This window comes from Buteo buteo, chromosome 2 (genome assembly GCF_964188355.1).
Source record: "Buteo buteo chromosome 2, bButBut1.hap1.1, whole genome shotgun sequence".
Lineage (NCBI taxonomy): Eukaryota > Metazoa > Chordata > Aves > Accipitriformes > Accipitridae > Buteo > Buteo buteo.
In genome coordinates this window covers 1,740,802-1,763,821 of record NC_134172.1, presented here as the reverse complement: position 1 = coordinate 1,763,821, position 23,020 = coordinate 1,740,802, and the positions used below count along the sequence as shown (strand labels likewise).

General features: G+C 44.9%; 1 protein-coding gene across 3 annotated transcripts in view; it reads right to left on the bottom strand.

Moving 5' to 3' along the window:
• The window catches only part of SETD2 (SET domain containing 2, histone lysine methyltransferase), a 69,552-nt gene that overhangs the window by 22,094 nt on the left and 24,438 nt on the right, over window positions 1–23,020 (bottom strand). For all 3 annotated transcript variants that reach the window (XM_075043536.1, XM_075043527.1, XM_075043516.1), the window contains 9 exons: window positions 20,877–21,008; window positions 19,853–19,981; window positions 16,127–16,250; window positions 14,841–14,918; window positions 14,434–14,531; window positions 12,434–12,560; window positions 10,669–10,803; window positions 9,870–9,998; window positions 6,161–6,799 (listed from right to left, as the gene is read on the bottom strand). In XM_075043536.1, coding sequence (XP_074899637.1) covers window positions 6,161–6,799; window positions 9,870–9,998; window positions 10,669–10,803; window positions 12,434–12,560; window positions 14,434–14,531; window positions 14,841–14,918; window positions 16,127–16,250; window positions 19,853–19,981; window positions 20,877–21,008 — 1,591 coding nt within the window. The remainder of the gene's footprint in view (window positions 1–6,160; window positions 6,800–9,869; window positions 9,999–10,668; window positions 10,804–12,433; window positions 12,561–14,433; window positions 14,532–14,840; window positions 14,919–16,126; window positions 16,251–19,852; window positions 19,982–20,876; window positions 21,009–23,020) is intronic.

The following is a 23,020-nucleotide window of genomic DNA, read 5'->3' as shown; positions in this document are numbered from 1 at the left end:
GGGAAGAGATAAGCTAGACCAGCCTCCCCAGCTCCTAAAAAGATTTGTCCCATTAAAGAGCAGGACGTACAATGGGAAACTACTGGAAAAAAGGGTCAATGGGAATAGAAGGAGGACAGGGGCCACCTTGAGTAAGTGGACTTTGCAAACATGGCACTACCTGTTCCTGCCATGCATTGCTTTAGGTTCACCATGACACTGAAAGCGCAGCTGCTGAAGCTAAGAAATACAGCTATTTCAACTCAACAGAGGTATTGAGTCTAAGCTTTGAGGTCAAAGATGGTTGAACGTGTGAGGGGCAAGAAAGCATCTGCCCTCCTTAGGTAGGAGAAAGTATCTTCCTCTGAAAGACATGGCTGTGACCACAGCGACAGGAGGCACTGGAGGGGGAAAATGGGTGAACCCATGGCAGGATCTGTCCCATCAAATTGGATTGCCCTAATGAAGGTCAAGGAGGCTCAAAATACAAGATAACTAAGAACCAGGGAGCAAGCTATATCTTGCTGGAGAGCAGCTACAGATCTACCCAACAGGCTGCAAAGCCTCCAGCATCAGGCTAGTGAAGATGGAGGCAGCAAGAGTCTTTGAACTAGCAACAAACGAAGGAATATGTCAAAATTGCTCCATGAAAACCAGATGGTGGTCAAACCAGACGCAAGCCAGGGGGAACTCCGAAGAAAAGCCTATTTTATTTTTGGAAACGGAAGCTGCTGGCTTTGAGCATGCATAACTGCTAAATCAATGCAACCACCGCTAACAGAGTCCAAATGGCTCTCTACCTTCCAGAACAATTTTTAATGAATTGCACAGAAAATTAAATACAGAAAGAAAAGTGATACAAGTCTGTTACAAAAAAAAGAAAAGAAAAAAAACACAAAACAAAACAGGATTCAGGCTGCAGACACAAAACCATCCTTGGCGTGGGAGAGGTAAGAGAGCTGCAGAACGATCTCAAGACTCAAAGGATGCAGTGGTAAGAAGGGAAGACTGTGCCTAAGGAAACCCTCTCCAGATATATGCCCATTAGCTGCCAATTATTTCTGATTTAATGGGACTAAACTGGAGAAAACCAATGGGTACCAATGATGGGCGTAGGGAAACAAAAGCGCAAGTGGGTAGAGGCTTGTCTTGTGTTCGTGCCAAGGCAAGCACAGCTAGCAAAGGGGTGACCGCTCTTCTACGCCAACCTATGCCAACCCAGCCATGCACCTGTGTTCAAAACCTCTGCCACCTAACCAGAGACCAGGCACATTTCTCCTGGGGCCGAGGGGATGAATCCCACCCCTGGATATAGAGCTGGAAAGCCAGCTGCAGCCTGCCAGAGCTCGCCACATTTGCCAGGGCTTACATGCTCAAAGCCAAGATGACCTGCAGACCATGTTGTCCCACCTAACTCTGCTCTGGAGTACTCTGAACTCATGTTGTCAATTTGTTGAAGAAACACCACGCAGCCAAATCCATCCCCTACCAGGCTGGATACTCAGTGCTCCACCAGCCAGGGCTGGATCTCCTCTTCCTTGCTTTCCACCCTCCTGCAATGGCTCCTTTCCTCTCTTCCCTCTGCAGCTCCCCATCCCCTCTGCACAAGCATGAAGCTCCAGCACAATGCCAAGGGATGAAGGAGAGCAAGAGAAAGGACTAGTGCCATGACATCCGTGCTTGAAGGCCAAAAAAACCCACCACAAAGAAGAGCCTGGCCACTCACCAGTGCCTATTGTTTTCGCAAACTATTTCTTGCTGTAAATTATAACAAATTATAAGCCTCCTAATTAAAGCACGCGATGTGCGTGCCGGAACAAGAGCCAGTCGCTCCAGGAGAGCTTGTCTGGGAACAGGACAGGCAAAAGCAGCTTCACAGGGCTGTCCTACTAAGACACATCAGACGTGATTTGGAAAGACCATCTCAGAGGAAGATGAAAGCTCAGTTTGCCTGGGTCACCCAAGCTCTGCTATCCCTGTTCATGCTGATAATTAAGCTCACAGAACGGGTGTTTTCATTGCAAAAGAGAAAGTCCATCTTGGCTAAAGCTGGGGTAACACCTCAGCCTTGAATTCCAAGCCACTACTAAATACTTGTGAAGCTAGCAGTGTCCAACTAAAACCTTTTAAACCCAAGACACTTGGTTCTTTCAGAAAGTTTTTTCTTACAAAATGATCTTCTCCAACTCACAAGGGCAAGGTCTGGGAATCCTCACAGCTACAACTCCTACCTGTCCCCTCCCCAGAAGGTGAGGGCACCCTCTGCCCACCCAGGGGTGGAGGAAGATGCCAAAAGCTCAGTCCCACCTGCAACAGAGTGGCACCCAAACCATGCTAGCAGGGTGGGACATTCTGCAGCAGCCAGCGCTGCCATGCCAGCTGTGCCCATGCGGCATTAGTCAGTTGGCAGAACAGGCAGGTTTGCTAAAGGACAAATTTTAGATGTGTAACGGGTCATCGCAAGAAGCTTACAACTTGGGTAGGGGAGCTGCAGGACCTCAAGACCCTGCTTTGGCATAAACGGTGAGGAAACCCCAATGGCCAGACCACCCTGAAACACCAACACTATTGAAGCACATGCTACACTCGAAGCCAAACACGCTTTCCTGTCCCTCAGCCTTAGCTACTGAAATGTAAGCCATCAAAAGGATGCTGAGAAAAGCTTGACATGCTTGGTGGTGCTGACCCTACCGCTTGTTCCTGTGATGCCAAGAGGGGAGAGCACCGGGTCTGTTGGCCATCACGCCGCCTGTCGCCTCCATCACGGGTTTGGCTGTATGAATCAGTCCACAGAACCTTACCTGAGTGCAATCCTCCAGCTGGAGCGGGCTAAGGCGCCTGGAAGAACCACATTGAACCACCACCTGTGCCCTGCTGGGTGTCCACCAACCAGCCTTTGCCACATAGAGTAAGTTTTCAGCATGGGAGAAGATATGCACCGCTTCCTCGGAGAGCGGGAATGGCGTGCACAAGCCCAGGCTGAAAACTTACCCCGCTGGGGAGTGTGAGTGTGTGTTGCGATGGGTATGTAGCAGTGGCCAACACTCCTTGTGGGTTAAGGAGTTGGGAGTGTGTGAGCCCTGTAAGCCGAGGACTTACAAGTCCTGTGTATAGAGGTATAGAAAAAGATAGCTCACTTAATCCTTTCATGCCAGGAGTTGGGATTTTCCCGGAGCGACGTCCATTGCCGGCAATGGACGCACCAAAATAACGTCGGCATCAATGAGTTAACCACCTCTGTCCTCTTTTCACCTATTATATTGCTCATGCATCATCCAGCTTCCCAACCATCTTCCCGTTTCTTCACCGTATGCACGCTATGTCCTCTCCCTTCTTCAGCACGGAGTTGAAAATGGAGTTGAGAAAAGGAGACACATGGTCAGCTCCTTGCTGCCCTGAGAAGCTAGATGGAAATGGTTGAAATTACAAGGGGGTCATCAGCAAGACTGGAGAGGACATAGCTTAAGTTACGAGGTTTCAGACCCTCCCACCCCCCCATCCAAGGCCAGTTATTGCAGATGTTCCACCACTCAAAACAAAACCAGCTTTTAAAAAGCTTGGATGTGCTGGAGAAGGCACCTGGCTCTCCTGCCTCTGGGGTGACTGGGTTTTCCAAGGCGACTAACCATCCCCTTCCATCTAAACCATTGCCCTGCCAGCTTAGTCTTTCCTTTTAGAAACCAGCCACCTCCAGGCTGGGCTATGGTGGCACCTGGCATCTTAACAGGTGAGAGTCGGACAGAAGCAGTTAACTCTTAGTGCCATGATAAAGTCCAGGACAGAATGAACCCCCAGGTCACAGTTTCTCCACGAATGCTTTACAGGAGAGAAATGAGTTTTCACAGACCCATGGCATGATTCTGCTTTTTTAGGTTGGATTTTCTGGGATTATGACAAAGCTAGGGCTTATGAGATACAACCCCATTCCTCCAACCAGACACACGCACTGCATCAGGCTATTAGCATCCTTGCAACGACCTGAGTTTAATTAGTAAGTACACAGAGAGGATGTGAATCCACATCTTAAATGGCAACTGTGACGGGTCGTGACTCCACAGCCTGACCACGGGCTTCAGCAAAGGTCTCTAGATACCCAAGGCTGAGCTCCTCCAAGCTCAAAAGAAAACACAAGCCTTGGTGATAAAATGACACTGTCAGATCAAATTTGGTCTCAAACCAACATTTTGGAGGAGTCCCGGGTTTTGTAAAACTTTCACACTTTTCATTACTGTTTGTCAACATTTTTTCTCTGCTCTTTCAAGTTTAAACACTGCAGCACATGATCCTGGAAGCGAACACGTCTGGCTGCAAACAGAAGACTGGATATGGGTAGTCCAAAGCAAGTCTATCTCCAAAGCAGTGTAGGACTAAGACTTGACTTAGCTTTCAGATTAAACAATCCCCTGTATTAGCAATAGATGGAAAAGGACTTTGTTTCAATTTAACCATAAATTCAACATGACAGTGTCACTTCAATATAGAAAATCGTGAGGCACACACAGATTTTAAGAGTCTGCAAATTAAAATCTAGCAAACAATCAGATCCACTTGGTAAAGGGGCGGGGGGGGAACAAAACCAAACACAACCTAACTTCTCTATAGAAACGTACTTTAGTTGTTTGTACAGTAAAGTCTCACCTCTTCTCCCACTAAGATTTATGGCACAAATGATTATGCTCAAATTCTGCAAATGTTCAAGAGTATCTGATTTTTCTGAAAAATTCAGAGATTAAGGTAAGATTTCTCTTAAGTCTTACGTAAATCTCTAGATAAGTTTTATAAATGCTAATGTTTGTAGCTATGGTCGCTGAATGGTACAAGCAAAGGTTCACAGACTCAAAGCTTGCTGCAGTCTCCTCCACCTGCGCGTGGTGCTGCAGTATGCGTAACTCCCATTATTTTTATTAGCCTCTTCTAAATCATTACTCATTATCAAATTCAATGGGTAAATAAACTCTTTAGCTACATGATGCATCGTAGAACATAAATTTGCTTAAAGACTACTTCCAATAATTAAAACTGGGCAGACGCTTGATTAAGAGAAGGGCAGAAGACCTTCCACAACTTTTTCCACCAAGCCCACACCAGGCCAGGAGAATGGCAGCACCTTCAATTCCTTTGCTGGATCCTCAGCAAATGCTGCTTTTACACTTATTAAAGTGGCTCCCACTATTATAGGCTCCCACTGCTCTTGCTCTCAAATATAATATAAATAATATAATCCTACAGAAGCAGCAGATGGGCAAGGAGTTTCCAAACACATAAAGAAAGCCCAGGAAATGCCTGAAGCATTGAGAGGCGAGTTACTGGAATGTCATCCTGTGTCCCATCAAAAAAAAAAAAGCTTCGGCTGAAGATCGAGCGGCCAAATTCGCCCCCTAACACTGCACAGGGGCAGGGGCCTGATTCTGGGGGAGAGAAGGCAGCCTGCAGCCACCAAGCCCTTCTCTTAAAGAGGTTATCTGCTCGAGGAAGACCTTGATAGGAGTGAAACAGTGAGCAGCCGCATACTCTAGCGGTCTATAAAGGCTCAAATAGCACCCACAAATTTGAGTATTTACCTGATCTAAACACCAACCACAAACACCCAGAGACTAACCCAGCACTAAAACTACAAACAAGAGAACACAATATGGCCAACAGACCGGTTTCTGGAGGCTCTATGCATTGCAGCTGAAAAGCAGATGTTAACAGGACAGGAAACACTGATGATCTTGCAATAACTGAATTTAAGAGTAGACGGTCTGTCAATTGTTTCAACATTGACGGGTACTGGGCCACTTCAACCACAAATGCTCGTGGCACTGTTGCTGGCCTCTTTTTCTGATCAGTTGAGAAGGGAATCTCAATCCCCTTACAGCTGCCCTCCCCCTGAACAGCCTAAAAATTAACTGGATGACTAAGGTGTCTTTGTGGTGCCCAAACAGAATTATCTGCTGTTTCCAGTGTGCAACACACTGACACCTGGAAATCTACTGTAAGTCACGTACAGGGCAGTTTGCAATGAAAGGATATATATAGAAAGCACCCAGAGAAGCCCTTTTGCGTAGAAAAGGCAATCTTAGCTGTCAAACATTTACCAACATGACAACAATTTAGCCCTGTTTGCACTGAACCACAAACAACTCTGCTTTCCTTAGCAAGAGCAGAGGTGCTGTAGCTGCAGGTAGATGCCTCTTACCTTGAGCTCCTTCCAGCTGTCGAGCAGCCTGGTAGCCAAATCGCTCACATCCACAATTTTGTCCGTTTGTTCTTGGCTTCTCTCGCTCTCAACATCAGATACACCTTCCTCTTCATCTTGAGATGGCGTTTCCATTGTAATGGGCTCTTCCAGCTTTGCACCATTGCTCTCTTTGACCTCTGCTTCAGGCTCAGCCTCCAGCTCTGCAACTTGGGGTTTGCTGCTCTCCACTGGCGTGTCGATGGTGGCTTTCATCTCCTGCTGCTGCTGCTCCTCTGACACCTCCATCGGGGCACCCTCCAGCTGGTCCAGGTCCTCTTTGCCCTCCTTCCCTTCCAGCTCACTGGTTGTATCTGAGATGGCACTGTCCATGCTGTTTTCACTTATGATTTTCAGCCTTCGAAATACCAGCTTCTTGGGGGTGTCCGTATCACCTTCCACACTCTGCTTGGTGGAAAGATCTGGCGTGTTGAGTGGCGTGTGAGCCCGTGAGGTGTTCTCGCTGGAGTAGCCGTCCCCTTCACTGAGCTGCGGGACAGCAGTCTTGGTCTGAGCCCAGCGCTGAATAATGGGAAGCACCTTGCTCTCCTCCAGCATGTTCTTGGTAGGTATAGGCAAGAGCTCTAGTGTCTTCATGATCTAATTGCAAAGACAAAAATCACATTGTTAGAGCCATTAGAATTTAAAGCCGTATCCAACCTGGAACAATTTCCTTTTCTCAACAAGAAGTAACTCCGAAATATCAATATGATGGTGAAAGGTTACGGGTCAGGGATAGCAGCGTCCTTTCTCAAGGCTGAACTGCAGTGGTGAACTTCTGCTGAGAGCAAATAAACCGTGAGTGGGTGGAAAACAGAGAGCACAAGTATTCAGCAATTAAAATAATTTAGCAATTAGTTGCAATTAAACTGATTTCAAAGAGCTCAGACACAGTTGGTCATACCCATTCCTAAGACAATCAATACAACAATACAGCAGTTAGATACGCTACGTGAAAGAAAACCTGATCAGAAACGTCAAGATTTATCAGCAGTCAAAACAGAAGAGACTGACCCAAAAGAGTTTGCAAACTAATACCAGGAAAACTTCTTCATCGCTTGACAGAGGTGCTGTGTGCTGCAGCAGAAGCTGGAGTGTTACCAGCATCAGCGGGAAGGAGACAGTCTGCTGCTCATGGAGCTAAACCTTAAGCACAAAGAGATACGGACAACTGGGGAACTCCAAACCACAAGACAAGGCGAGGATCTCTGATACTGATGGCACTTCCAGCTGATTTAATCTCGCCAGAAAATGAGGCTGCTGCTAGCACCTGCACTCCCAGTACCACAACACACTTCCAGCACCCAACAAGGCAGTCCCAGGAACAAGTATCCTCCTTTAGACACTGGCAAACACCCGGACGTACCAGGTGATGAGACAAACACAGTACCAGAGCACACAGCACAGCTCATGCTATAGTGCTTTCCCCTGGGGACCAGCCAAAAAACTTGGCCTCAATTGGGTTGTGTCCAAAGCCTGCATGAGAAACAAGTTATTGAAAAGATCTTCAAAATCCTTTTACAAAACCTGTCAGTAGGAACAGGCATCACGGGCACAGAAAGAAGCACCAGACGTTAAATAAGCACAACCTTTCCAGGATCCAGCAAGTGACTTCAGCAAATTCTCTCCCAAGACTAGACCCCAAATCCCTGTTTTTGAAGCAAGAGATAGCCAGCCCTTACACAGGACTTTTCAACTTGCTTGCTTTCAAAACCAGCCCTCCAGGAGTGAAGGACAGAAGATGGTTTTACAGTATTATGCTAATTTCTGCCATGGGCACCTGATGGCCAAAAGACCATTTCTCTTAAAACAATGACAAGTTTTTTAAAAAAGAGGAGAAAAAAAAAAAAGCAAAGTGTGATCTGGCCCCTACCCCAAGTCCCACTTGCAACCCAGTAAAGAATTACGTGGATTTTAAAAGAATATACCCAATCCACAAAACGTCAGCAAAGTTGACAGTGTATTGTGACCAGATGCACCGAGGGTGGAGATGAAGCCACCACTACCATGATTCAGTTTCCCTCTTGAAGCTTGGGGGGAGCAGCTCTGGGTTTGAGATCAACAAGGGTGAGTGCCTGAACCTATCCGAGGGAAAAAACAAAGTCTAACCTTAACCTGACCGTTCATTTCTCCAAAGCTAGAGGTCAAAGATGAGTCAGAGGCAAGCTACCTAGCAGCTCTGCAATGCCATGGCACCTGTATGTCAGGGAGCAAGGAGGGTAGGCACTATAGGTACAAAAATCCAGACTTGAGACTCCCTTGGAGCAACAGTTTCAACATGCATAAAGTGGGATGGATCCTACCTACCTCAAAGAAGAAAATACTGCAGTCCCAAAGGGGAATAGCTCAGCTCCCTCCTAAGAACAGTTACTGCAACACATTAACTCAGTCCCTGTAGATTTGGTCTCAAAAGATCTTTCTGTAGCCTTGTGAACAGTGCCTCCCCATACAGGGGAGAGGAATGTTGACTCAGCAGCTGTCAAGCACTTCTGCTTTAGCTAGAAGTACTGAAAAGCCACATCACATCAGCAGGAGAGAAAACTTGAGGCACGCGCTGAATCCATGCCCTGTACACAACGTGCATGGCCCATCAGCAACAACATGTTCTGCACAGTGCAAGGCAGATGAAATACGGGCAGGTCTGCTCAAACCCCACAAGTCAGCAACCTCTAACTTAACGTCAAAGACCCCTAAACCGACAGCACGGAAGTTTTCCAGGTATTTACAGTCAAAACTTTGTCTAAGGATGGATGAAGACTAGGCAGTGGAAACAGTGGCTTTCCCATGGGACACATTGCTGAGCAGACAGACGTGCTGTCCCTCTCACCACCAGCAGGCAGGCGCTTCAAGAGAAGTGCAGAAGGCATCTCGTTAGACCTGATATCAAGCTAGGCTCCAAAAACCTTCAGGTATCCTCATCCCACCCCAAGAGCTGAAGGCTCACAAAAGCACACATAGGCAGGTCTTCATCTTCTGATACTGACAGTGCCCATTTCTCAGAGAGAACACCTGAACCCACGGTGTTAAAGAGGAGAAAGGCATGAGTAGGACACGAATCATTTGGAAACACAAAGTACCAGCTTGGAGAAAAATCATGCTGAGCTAAGGAAGCAGGGTTGGGTAGGATTGTCACTACTTCTGAAAAAGAAAGAAGTCAGCAGAGAAGAGGAACCCTGAGCTCTAGAGCTCACGTGGCTTGTGCCTTCTTGCTTGGGATGCAGGACTGGGTGCGCCTCTCCAAACTGCACAGCAACCTTCTTGTAGAAGCGTCTTTAATAAAGGAACTTCCAGATGTCTTTTTGCATGCAATGCTGAGGCACATACAGAAAACAGAAATATTCAAGTTCCACTTCAGACCGTCAATACCTCAAATTCCCTGCGTGGTTCAGTATGGAATAAACAGCAATGGCAATGATCTTTATTTAAGTCTGGCTTGTGTTGCTAACTCAGAAATCTAAGAAAAACCACAAGAGCAAATTCTTTCCATATATTAAGGATCTCCCTTAAAGCAGAAGTTTTAAGGCTGTAGTTCTGAGGATACCTGAGTTTATTTCCATGAACACTTGGCATATAATATGTATATTAAAAAAAAAGAAAAAAGAAAATCACCATGCTTCTGAGCAATTAGCAATGCTGCTAGGAAAGTTTCAAACCCAAGGCAATTACTGACCTCCAGCTGCAACTTCAGGTTGTTAGCAGTGCTTCCTCTCCCATCGCCCAGCTCCGTCATCCAAATCCAGAGGAGAGATAAGCCGTGACACTCCAGGAAGGACTTCAGGCAGGACTGTGAGTGCGTGTTCTGGATGAGCCAAAGTTAGAGACAGTCCGTGGAAATGGTCAGAGACTTACAGGCAAAAACCCCTTTGATTTCCACATGCTAACATGGCTAACTGCTCAACTGGGCTAATGTTACCTCTCAAACTCATTGCAGAAGCCAGAGCTAGGCACTTGCCAAGATCAGCGCACGTCTAACGTAATTTAAGTGGCTATAACTGCTGGGTTTGGAGCAATAATGTACGCAGCGGAACCATTATAACTGTTACCTGGTGGACAGCCCGCATTGCGGAATAAAACTTAACAAGATAATGGGTTGCACAGAAAACTGGCTGCAACTCATCTGCACTCAGAGGTAAAAATGCAGGATAATCTTGGAGATAAGACAGCTACGATTTTATACTGACAAACTACTCATTTACTCTCTAAACCCTTATGTACGAGGAATGTATTTGCTTCTAGAAACAGGCATTTTGCATCACCACCCAGGGCAAGTACCACCGAATATAAAACGAGCAAAGGGTGGAGATAACACATGATGTATAAAGTGAGCAGAACTGCTCGGCTCATGCTTGGGATGCTGGCACAAGTGCAAGACCGTTCTCCCACCTTCTCCCTTTTCCTCTTAACAAGAGGTCCAAGGACATTGCTTTAACAGGTCATGGATCCCTCCCCTTCAGCTGCGTCCTCCTCACCTGTATGAGTTTGAGGCAGGTGAGCTTCTGCTCCAGCGTTTCAATCCGAACCATCAGCCGGGATAAGCTGAGAACTTGGTTCTTATCGGAGAGACCCTCTCCATTCTCCAGCAGTGCTTCCAGCTCCCCATCCACCTACCACAGCCAAAGAAAAACAACTCTCAGGTCATGCCAGGCTCATACCACCCTACATGATGGCAGAGATAATCCGCTCCCTTGGCTTGGAGAGCCAGGAGAAGCCTCTTCCAAGCAATTTGCCCATGTGGAAAAGAAGCCTGGCTTTAATTTGACTCAGTATGGTTGGGTTTCTTTTATCTGGCCTATTAGGGGGGTTTTTTTAGACCTCAAATCCCACAGAAGAGCACACTGTTCCCACCAGTTCTGTTTATACTGGGGACAGAGGGCAGCCAGTTGCACTCACACATGCAACAGGCAGGAATCCCCTGACTCCACCATCCATTTCCCCTAATGAGTGGCACGTTTTAGATGTATACATCTAATGCTGCGTGAAGGAAATTCCAGGTGTGTACACCAAAATACTCCCAGTCGCAAGTTTATCTTTTCACACAGGAAAACAGATGTGCACTAAGAGATTATCTTTAATTGCAGATAGGTTTACTTCTTTAAATACCTAACGGGTATTTATAATCTTTACAACAAGAGGTGCATTCCTCTCCATGCAGACACCAAAACATCAACGTTCACAATTCAGCCTATTGCTCAGTGCCACCAATTAGCATTTTAAAACACCTTGTAAATGACTTATAAATAATTTCTTGGCTTCCTGTCTCTCCAATACAGTAAATAAAAATGAAGCTAGCATTTTTAAAGGTAGTTCTCCCAAAAGAGCAGGTAACAAGTCTTATCTGTAGGAACAGAGGCTTATATATTCAAGGACAGAACAATTACACCTTGTAGGAAGCAAAAAGAACCCATGCAGTCTCTTGCCACTGTCTGCACTCAGGCAAAACTCCTTTTGGCTGCTTTGCTCAGATTTCTCTGCACAGTTTCCTACATCTACCATGTGAACCCATCCCTGCAATTCAGTGTGGGGAGTAGGTTCATAGAACCACTTGAGAAGGATTACATGCATGAAAAGCTGTAAAAAAGACTAAAAAAAAAAAGTCTGGATTTAAGTTACATATTTCATTCACGTCCACCTGCAAACACAACTGTAACTGAAGTCAGCGCAAATACGACACATGTTCATACAAGTTCCTCCTGGAAGCTGACTTGCCTCTAGGCCAAAGCAATTAAGAGATTCAAATTTCACATCCCAGCCTGGAGATGGCAAACATCTGCGCCCTTTCAGCTGTCAAATTTCAGGTAATGTTGTAAATGGTGAAGCCGGTATTGCCTATCTTTCACGCACATTTAAAAATCATGCAAAACAAACCAAATTTTTAAAACCACATAGAATTCAGTATGCTTTTTAGTAGCATGCAGTATTGATGACCAGGTATTTTACCTGTGAAAGTCCCTCTCCAGTGGGACTTTGTGCTAAGTAACCCAGAAAAAGGAAATACAGGTTTAACTAAACCTCCAAGAAAACACAAGTATTGAGGGCCCCTGTGAAAGAAAATTATACAAATACATCCATATAAAAGATGAACCTTGAGGTCATCATGAGTCATTGATCACCGAAGAAGACTAGAGAAGTGACCTGAAGACTCACATAGAGAGGATCAAGCCCAGGGTCAGCCCTTGGTTGCTGCTACTCTTAGAAATAAATAAAAACACACATACAAGGGGGAATCAGACTCACCGAGTCCTTCTTACGGGAGCGCTCCTTTTTCATTTTTCCTCCAGCGGCTCGGATGCTGACCCTGTTCTCCCCTCCCAGGTAACCCCGGCAGTTGGCTGAGCCGCAGAAACATTTCTGAGCCTCTTTGCTGTTGGTGGGCATAAGCAACAGAGCAGTTTAATAACAGATCAACTGTATCCACAAGTTATTTTACCTTCCCCTTAAGTGCATCCTCAGAAGAAAGGGACAGGAACTTTTCTGCATGGCAAGGCCTTTCTGGCCACTAAAAATTCAAACAAAGTCTTTATTTCTTTTACATAGCTACTGTGATCCCATGTTGTCTCAGCAAGACACCGAAGTCTGCTTCACTTCCAGGTTCTTTGTAGGTCAAGAACCAAGAACCAGAAAGGAAAAGGTGGGGCTGTTAGGACTTCTAACTTCTTACCACATGTTGCAATCAATATATTTCCTAATGAATACATAATCAGGATTATATATCCATTAGAAAAAAGGCTTGCATTTTACAGCTCAAAACAGAATAAAGAACAGGCTGAGGATTTGTGGAAGCAGTAAGATTCAAGTGAAGATGTTTTTTTGCACGGATATACAGCCATAGAGAGCAGAAGAGATCTAAATTATATTATATTCAGGCAATATTTCTACAAAGCCTCTGTATTTTCTACTTGACATACTATAAATTTTAACCTATATGCCAAAATTGCTTGGGAGAATGGGGGGGGTTGGAAATGTGCATAATCCACTGGAGGAACGTGGCTCTGCAGTACTAACGGCAAGAAACAGGGAAGCTCATCTGCAAGATCTTCTACGAAGCAGAATGTGAGCACAGAAAGGACAACCAAGAGATCAGAGCTGGAAAACTCCAGTGAGACGAGACTAGATATGCTGAACTCAAATATGCGAGATATCAAAGTGAACCAACACAGCAAAATGATTCTCCATCAGAGAGGCCCTAACAGAGCCATAATAAGAAACCCTAATAATTTTGACTAAGCCATATACAGATAAAAATAAAATTATGGGTGTATAGACTGCATATTACATGACATTCCCTGGCTTCAGAGATATTCCCACGAGCCTAGAAGTCAAACAGGCCTTTCTCCAAGAGCAACCAGAAGGGCTGAGGCTAACTCTGCCTGCCTTCCTGCGAGTTTGCACCAGGAACAGAAAACTACATGACAGCATCTGATATTCTAGCACAAACAATTTTATAATGCAACTAAAAATTTATCTCCGATTCTCCTCCTTATAGAAAGAGCCATAGAGTTGCAGAATGCAGGATCCAGAAGGAAGAGACACTCCTTAAACAACTGTATTCAGTAAAAAAAGCTTAGGGATTATAAAACAGATCTAAAATTAATCTTATAATTACATGTTGCTTCAAGCATGTCAGATACTATTTAGTGCTCATCACAATAGAGAGAGTGAAATACTTTGCCATACACCTGGACAAGCAGTAATATAAAAATATTAGGCTCAAGTTTAGAGAAGGGAGCCAAAGCCCACACTGCAGCTCGCACACCTGCACTTCTGGAGTCGGACAGGAAGAGGGAACATGCTATCTGTTGGGGTTTTACAGCTCTGCAAGTATTTGCAAAGTTGTAAAACAGGGGTGGGTGGGGAAGAAGAGGCATTATTTAAGGGTATTGCAAAGTCTGGAGCTTGGGTAATTAATAATTAGACAGAGGAAAAAAACCAGTCAAGATAATTATCTGGGAAATTTCCACTGGGGAGAGATGGTATGAAGTGGAACAAAAAGGCAATAAAGTGACACTGGAAAAGACATACTAAATCAACAGGTAATTCCTCTCCCAATCTCTTGTGTTAGAAATGGAAGAAACTTTATCCAGGTAGCTTTTTATATAGTTGAATTCCAGTTCATTTACAACTGCTCTGTTAGACGAGGCTTTGCAACGGATTGTTTTGGAGCAGGATTTTTTCATTGCACCAACGCTCACAAAACCCCACTTCCAGCAGCTTAAGCAGAGGGAGCTGAAACGTACCCGTATCTCTGGAACTGGTAATCAAATGTCAGCTCTGAGCCTGAAGGGACTAGTTTGGTGGTGAAAAATCCAACTCTGAGCTGCCCATTCACAGTCCACTAAGGCAAGGAAAAAACAAGATGACAACAGTTATTACAAAAGCCAGGCTTGACTCTGGTTTTGCTTTAAATTAACAAGACTAATCCTTCAAACAGCATCACTGATAAATTTAAAATTTGTTAACTGGCTCAGAAGTACTTGCCCATTTCAAAGGTAGCTGTTTCCATTTCACTAAGTTGCAACAAAAACAACAACAACAACAAAAAACAAAACAAACAGACATAAAGGAGAAATGCTTTTCACTCTGAGCTTGCTAAGGCACAAGGCAGTGGAAGTGAGAAGCCAGCAGCTTTGATCCAGCAGTTTACCTTTTGTGTCTCGCAGTTTGGTTCACAGCTGTGGTTCATAAAACGAGAGCAGTTTCCTTTCTGGGTAGCATCGATTATCTGAAAAGAAACAACAACTACAGAGAAACAGCCTCCCTCTCACTGCACCAGGCAGAAGTACGAAGCAGTATAGCTATGAACGCTACGCGTTTGAACACAACCCATGCAGAAGTCATCATTTGGAGAATGGGTTTTATAATGATATGAAGTGCCCCCAAAACAGAAGAGCACAAAGCAACTGGTACATGGTTCCTAGTTTTCATTGCAGGTTAATACAGAGTTCTTCAGTTGGGCGGGGATCCTGAATTTTTAGTATCTGTTTCTGACATGGTGCAATGACCATGAGGGCTGGGGAAGCCGAACATCTCTGCCATACGCATCGTACTCGAATAGAAAGGTCGTCTCCTGGACCAGTGCGTTCTCCCTTTTATAACTGGAAACACTCCTCTGTACCCTCTTGTGATCACGTAACAATCCCACAGCAGCTACAAAAATTGCATACTTTGGGGGAAAAAAAGAGGAAAAAAGCATTCTGAGTATTTTTAGCTCATTTACTGTAAAGCTACGCAGATCCAAAAAGTCTTGACAGAAGAGACAAGCAGAATATGATATTAAATTTCTATTTATACACTTTGTTCTCAGTGAGAGAGAGCCCATCGCCCAAGGTAAGCGAGGCTGTGCTCTCTGCGTCACAGCTCCACAATCCCATAGAGCTGAAGCAAAGATAAATAATTAAGAACTTCTGGTATATAAATATTTCAATGACAGTAATTCTGCACATAGGGATTCCACCAGTTAAAAGTGTCCCAATTTAATGTAGTTCTGTGAGCAAGGGAAGAAAGGAAACATGGTTTCTCAGTATGTCTTCTAGACTGGTTTACTTGGGTATCCAAGAAGGTTGAGTTTGGCTTGAAGCATCTGCCCAAGCTGGGACACAGACACAGTTTCTCTCCCACACAGGTTTGCTCATGTGGAAGGGATGGGCCATGCTCCATCTGTTCCCTTGGGAGGACAATTTCCCCTCTCCAAGGACACTGGAATAGAGTTAAGCTACCGGACTTCTGTTAAACCAGGCTGAAACTGAGCAATGGGTTAAAAAAAAAAAAAAAAAAAGCAAGGTATGAGAACACAAAGCCAGCCAAAGTTTCCTTTCCTTATGAAAACATTTCTAATAGATTCAGGATGTTGCTTAGTGGGTTCACAGGGAGTAGGCACTGTACATAAGCAGGGCCTCCCTCGAAGCCAAGCACAGCAATCACGCTGCTCACCTCGTCATTCTTCAGGGCCATGAAATAATAGTGAATGTTCTTGTTCCGGGCATATTCCTTCACGCGAGCCTTGAACTCTTTGTGATCCAGCACTTCTCCACAGTACTCCAAGACGAAAGTATTGCTGCAAAATCCAAGAAGAAAAAAGCATCACTCTGCTTAGCCACAAGCAATAAACACCAAGGAACAGAAAATAACCACTGCTGAGACAGGGTCTCTAAATACAACTTGCAGCCTGGTCATCCTGGTGGTGTAGCTATGATTAGTATATGCCTTAATCTCAAGCAATTCTGATTAATGGTTTTTTTTATGCTATCACATGGGCACGTACATCACAGTGAAAAGTGCAGACACAAGAATAAAGCTCCCCTTCAAGCAGGGTTTATTCTATAAAAGAACAAGACCTTGGGGGTGATGTGAAGAGGAAAATAAGGAGTATTAAGAGAAGGTACTGGCAGGTGGTTTTCCTCAGTTGAAATGGAAAGCCCGTCTGCACCTTGCTGGTCTGGTAGGGGAAATGAGGGGTCAATAAAATATGCTTTTTAACTGTAGGAAAGGAGAATTTAAAAGCAGAGATGAAAGAGTTACCCCTACACTCAGACACAAACCTCACAGATTGTATTCTGCAGCACAGCTGGGCTTTAAACCCTCCAGTCTACTAAGACACATTGCAATACAGCTTTCTTGATATCTGTCCTAAGTTTTCCCTTGCTTAATATCACCCTAAACCCTTCAACTTTTTCCTTGTGCTTAACCAGGAGAGCACCAGGAAAGCAAAAGCTCCTGCCCAGCTCCACCCAGACCAAGCATTCAGTGTTTTGGGCAAGTATCACTCACCCCACTTCCTTCCCATCGTTAATCCCAGCCCCTCACACAGTATTGTGGTAGCCTTCCAGCCCACATGTATAAACAACGTCCATCTTTCCCCATCTCCATGTCCACCCAAAAAAAAAGGTTCTGATACACTAATCTGCTCTTTCAGCCTACAACTCAGCTGTATCTTTCTCCTAGATGCCTCCCCAGCCTGCGTTTAGCAGATACCAACATGAAGATGTCAGCAACAGTCTTCTGATGACCTGCTGCTTAGTTGGGTTAGCTCCCCTCAAATTCCTGACCGCAAAACTCCAAGGCTGGGCAACAGAGGTGCAGTGGCAGGACAGCAAGGAGAGCCGAGCTATAAATATCTTTGAACAAACCCACATCAAGTGGGACAGGTCTCCTTCTGGGTGTACAACCTATCCACCCTTCGCTGGATTTGTGACCATCCACAAACTGTCTTCTGGTGGGATGACTATCAAGAGAAAGTTTTCTTCTCCTAAGACAAGGTTTAGCTCCGCAGCAATGTTCTGCCAGCCTGCAAATCTCTCTCCAAACAACAGCTTTTCAGAATAGCACACACAGAAACAAAAGCAATATTCCAGCCAGCCCCAGATTCAAGTCGCCCTATCAAGTGTTGAGGAACCATATCCAAATCCCTTGACACGCACAGGCCAATTGCAGCAGATACTTTTGCTGCTCCTGCTGATTTTTTACTCTTACCCAAGATGCTCTTCACACAGTTATCTCCTTCCCATCTTTCTCAACATTACTGATCCCAGGCCACCTAGCAGACACGATGCTTGCTATGGGGAGCTGTTCACTACCATCCATATCTTCACTACAACCTCCAGACCTTGTCTTCAAAAGAAATTCCTAAAACTTTAAATAAAACTGGACCTGGTATTTCCACAGAGGGCAGCAGCACTGCTTCAGTCCCCATCACTACCACTTCGATGTGCACATATTATTCCAAAAACAACAGGACCCTGCTCTTGCAAAGGTTAGGTCCAGCAGCACCAGGGACTCCCTGGGTTATCTGGCGAATCTGGAAAATTAGGAGCCAGAAAAGGCCACAATGCTCACCCTCTTCTTAGATACAGTTGCTGTGCAACAGAACAGTGATGGAGAGCACTCACTCATTTTATCACTTAACGCTGTTATCTTTTACATAAACACAGTGTGAAGGCACTCTCAGTTAAACATATTGGGTTGAAAACGCAGAATTGTTTTCACTGCATTTTAGATAACTTGGCATACCTCTCTAAAGCAATCAAAACTCTTCCCTGTATCCTCCTGTGAATTAGTCTCATACATTCGATATAGCAGCAAAAAAACTCTGCTGTAAGACCTATAGCTTTCTTAAGTGTCAGAAACACTGCTGGATTCCTCAGCAGAACTCTTTGTCTTCAACAGAAGCATTAAAAATAAATAAATAAATAAATAAATAAAAATCAGAGTTTCCACGGAAACTCACTAAAATATCCAGAGTTACAGAAAATCTTTGCACAATTAAGTTCTAGCCAGATTGTCTTGAAGCTCAGTCTCTGGTGTGCTTGAGGCTGAACAGACTCACCATGCCCATCCCACAGCCTTTTGAGCTGAAAATCAGAGCCTGGTGAAACATTCAGCACACAGCACTGTTTCCCCACGGCAAGACACTCCAGCAATTTCTTCTACAAAGTCTGTTGCTCATCTGCAGAGCAGCACAACCAACTTCTGCTCGCCCTGCGTGGATCTGAGAGGACACCCACGCCTGCACAACCTGCACACAAATGGTGAGATCTGAACCTGGGGGAGAAAAATCCACCTGGGTCTTTCTAGCCATAGAAGCGTGGCAGTTCACCGCAGCCGCTCTCACCTGGAGACACCTCCTGCCTTGCTCCCTTCTCCCAGCACACCCCATCTTTGTCTCCTGCCCATCCTGCTCCTTCCGCTGCACCTCGTGCTTCAGGCCCCAGCAGCTCTTCGAAAGTCCTCGCTCCTCTCTCCTGGCCTCATCTAAAGCTCTTTTTGCTACTGGGAGTATGAGAAAGCACTGGCTCAGCAAGGCAGAAGGCAATTCCTTGACTTACCCTACCTAGTGAAAAGGCATTCCCATCTCAGACCTGCTCCTTGCACACACACCTACCGAGCAAAACGTACACAGCACTATTTTTCTTCCCAGCCACATTCACTTTTTGAGTACAACAGTTTCCAAACAGGACTGTAATTCCAAAAATATCAGCATCCATCCTGCTGCCAACGGGTTCAAGCACTGCGCAGCCCTTGTGTTCCAGTCCCAGCAGCTTCTTTGTGCCAGATAGTGTCGATAAAGGCACTCATCCAGGCACAACAGGCAAACATCATCTGGCTTAAGTGAAACAGAGACAAGTCAAAGACAGACTCGGATCTGTAAGCATGGATGATGTCAAACCAGCACTCAGAAGTACAGCCGTTAACTAACAACAGGCTAACGAGGGAGGAAAGATCTCCATGGGATCTTCATGTAGTCCGAAGGGGAGGAGGGGGAGGACTCAAGAAGAAGGTGGGAAGAGAAGGGTCCTGCAGAGGTGGGAAGAGAAGAAGAGGAGACACAGCCGGAGCGTGTGCTCCTCTGACACCATGTAGTGGGGACAGAAAAAGAAGGGAAGACAGATTGAACACAAGAGGAAGCCATTGCACAACTGTCAGAAACCCTAATGAGAAGAGAGCAAAACCAGAGTGGGAGACCTAACATGCAATTAGTGGATATGTAGGTGCCGATAACTAAGAGGGACACCTGACAGTGGATGAGGACAGTATATAAAGCTGGAAGAACCTCAGCAAATCTACTAATGTCAGTGAAACTAAGAAAATGCAAGCAACTTATTTTCCCTTCATGAGGGAGCAAAATAGCACAAGGACGTCATTCGAAGAGCAAAGGCTTACGATGGCAGATCTTTGGCAGCTCTCAGCCCCCAGCCTTTCTTCTCAGTGAGGATCACTTCAACATCTGCATGCTGTTTCTTCTGGAAGCGCCTGTTGGAGCAGTAGTCGCCGTTTGGGCACCTGGAAGAACTAAGGGAAGGAAACAGAACAAATCAATTCCCAGCAGTACAACAGCAATAACAGAAATGGCTCAGATGGGAAATAGATACCAAGGAACCATAATAAATTCAGTGTAAAACCTTCAAACATGTTTTGCTATAAAAAGCATAACCATCTGACTGTCAACATGCAAATGCAGACAACTTATTTCTGGAAGGAAGATAAAAACATTCGGAATGTGAATGCCACTGTACTTCTAAGTCATACAATCAAAATGGGATGAACTGGCCTCTTCTCCCCACGTTTTTACGAGTTCTTCCCCCAAGATACCCCCCTCCCCCTACATCTACTGCCTGGACTATTAAATTAAAAACAAAGGGCAGGACTTCTGCCAGTTAATTCCTCTCCTTCCACTCCAGCTGGTGACAATCCTTGTGCCAGGGGGTGAATCCCACTAAGCGCCCCGTCCCCTGCCTCCCACTCACAACGGAGCTCCCCCTTCTCCTAGCCTCTTCCAGAAGGGAAAAGGAGACAACAGCCTGGTGAGGCTCTGGGGAGAGCAGAGAGATGCAAAAGGAGAAATGAGAGGAAATGAGGATCTCAAGTAGAGCTAATTTGCATTTCTGACTCTCTCCAACCATGCTTGCGATGGACTAGAGTTAAGGCTGAGGAGCAGAAGACTCCAGGCCTTTGTAGCAGGTTTTAACAGGAGGTTGCTCAGGTCTAGCTTCCTGCAGAAGATCTAAGGTCAGATTTAAATGCTGATGTGTAGGCTCTGAAGATCACTCCACACCAGCCAGTGAAAATGAGAGTGCACAGACAGCTTGTTGTCACCACCCAGGAAAGTCTCAATTCCTTTAGGGGCTCCCCAGTCATCTCATGGACAACACTGCCCAACTCTGGTAACGCATGAAACGCTACTTACCACTCTATCATGAGCAGGCGATTGAGACAGTCTTCTCCACAAGCAACCTCCCCCTGAGCTCGCTCTTCTTTGGAGAGAGGAGGGCATTCGCACAGCATTCGTTTAATATCCCGGTGAGATTTGTTCTTCTTCCTATTGAAGACAAGTCATTGAAATACAGGTTAGGCAGCACCTGCATAGAGAAATTACTCCTCAATCTTTATCAGTTGTTACTGGAGGAAAATAATTTATTCTCTAGAAACTGGCCATATGGATTGATTACCTTTGGACAACCACAAGAAGGTACAGAGGTAACCAAGAACACTCAGTTTGTTTTGAGCAGGAGGTGATGCCCTTCTGATCACAAAAGATTTCTCACAAAGACATCCCAGGATATTTAACTTTTTTCCTTCTCCTCAATGTCCACAGTCCAATTTTACTTTCAATGTAGATGAACACATGCGCATACACCTACACCCAGAGGAAGGGCTAAAATCCCTTCATTTTGTTGTACAAGTAAAGAAACCAATTTTCAGAAAATTCAGTCCTGATTTTCCTAGACAGAGTATTTCTCACCATATAACCATATAGCACAAGTTCTAAGGTTTAAACTAAAAGGGTAAACTTTGATTAGCCTCTCATTAAATACTACATTCTGTATTCACATATAATACTATGGAGACAATCTCCAGAGCTCCCTTCCAACCTCAGCTGTTCTGTAATAGTCCACTTGGTTTCACTGATCCATAGGCCAGGAAAAAAACTATATTCTAAAATATTAACATATTAACCATTAGTTAAGTGCACATACCATTTTAAAATAGCTTTCTTTTAATGAAGCAAATTGGAGGGTTTAGCCACTTAAACCTCTGCTTTACTGTCAAATAAGATGATGAAAAAGAAAACAAAAAAACTGCAGTTCCAGAAAAGGTAGGGCATCAAAGGCATCTACTAATTGGTATTTTAGTTGCTATGAGATGATTAGGGAAATGCTTTGGAGCGTGGATCCCAGCAAGACAAAAAAAGGCATAAGAAAAAAACCCTGGATTTAAATAAATAGCAGGTTTTATCTGCATGTAAGTGGTCGATATTCAGACTCTGAATCAAGAATATCTTTTAAACCACGTTTTTTTAAAAAAAGAAAAAGCCATTTTAGTGAAAAAAAGATGTGGCAAAACCTTGAGTGTTAAGACCCCAACACTTGAAGCCCAACACGCGTTTAAATTGGCCCACGTGAGGCGTCCCCCACAAGCTTCTGCTGCGCTGCGTGCCCTCGCTGCTGGCGAGCACCGGCGCTTGGTACCCATTGGTCTGGCAGGAACACTGTTACTCAACCATCCTTGAGGAATCACGAGATGAAAAAGGACCATGAAGTTAAAAGAAATGGCAAGATTTTAAATAGGCATCAATCATCAGAAGGCCTTACCATAGTCTGTGCCAGGAATAGGAATTGGTTACAAGCTCATAAGGAGCTCTCACCTATGTGTTAAAGCCAGAACGAGTATTTTTTTCACAAGGACCGAAGTAGTTGAGCCCTGAAGCAATACACTTACTAATTATCCCTAAAGCTCAGAAACAGATGATTTTATTTTCCAGGGATCATAGCCTGTGCAACATTCCCATGCAAAAGGGAGAAGGACAATGTGCAGCCAACAGTACCTTCTGATACTTCAAATTACAGTCTGTTAGATCTAAAATAACTCATCCGAGAGGACAAATAATTACATGCAAGTAACCAAAGCCTCTGGAAACACACATTGTTTGTCTAAAACCTTTCCCACACCCAGGCAGATTTCCCTCTGTCTTCAGAGAGGGAGCAAGGTGGCATTTGAGGGCCCTAAACAGACAAGATCTGGCAAGCCCAAAGGTGATGCTGCTCTGAGCTCTAACGTAGCTGCACCAAGTTCAGATGAAGGGTGGACAATAGAGAATAAAGCAAAAAGCTTGGAAAAAGATTTAGTTACTCTTACAAACTACCACGGGTACAAGAATAACACGTTTACTTGGTGCTGATGCCCATAATCTTATGTGTGCAAGTCCTGCCTGATACCCAAATCAACACTAGACAAAGGGGATACTGCAAGATGACAGAGAAGAGGGTATAAATAAATCACCCTCCCCCATACCCTCCCATCTTCCACCTCTTCACATCACCAGGGCCTGTC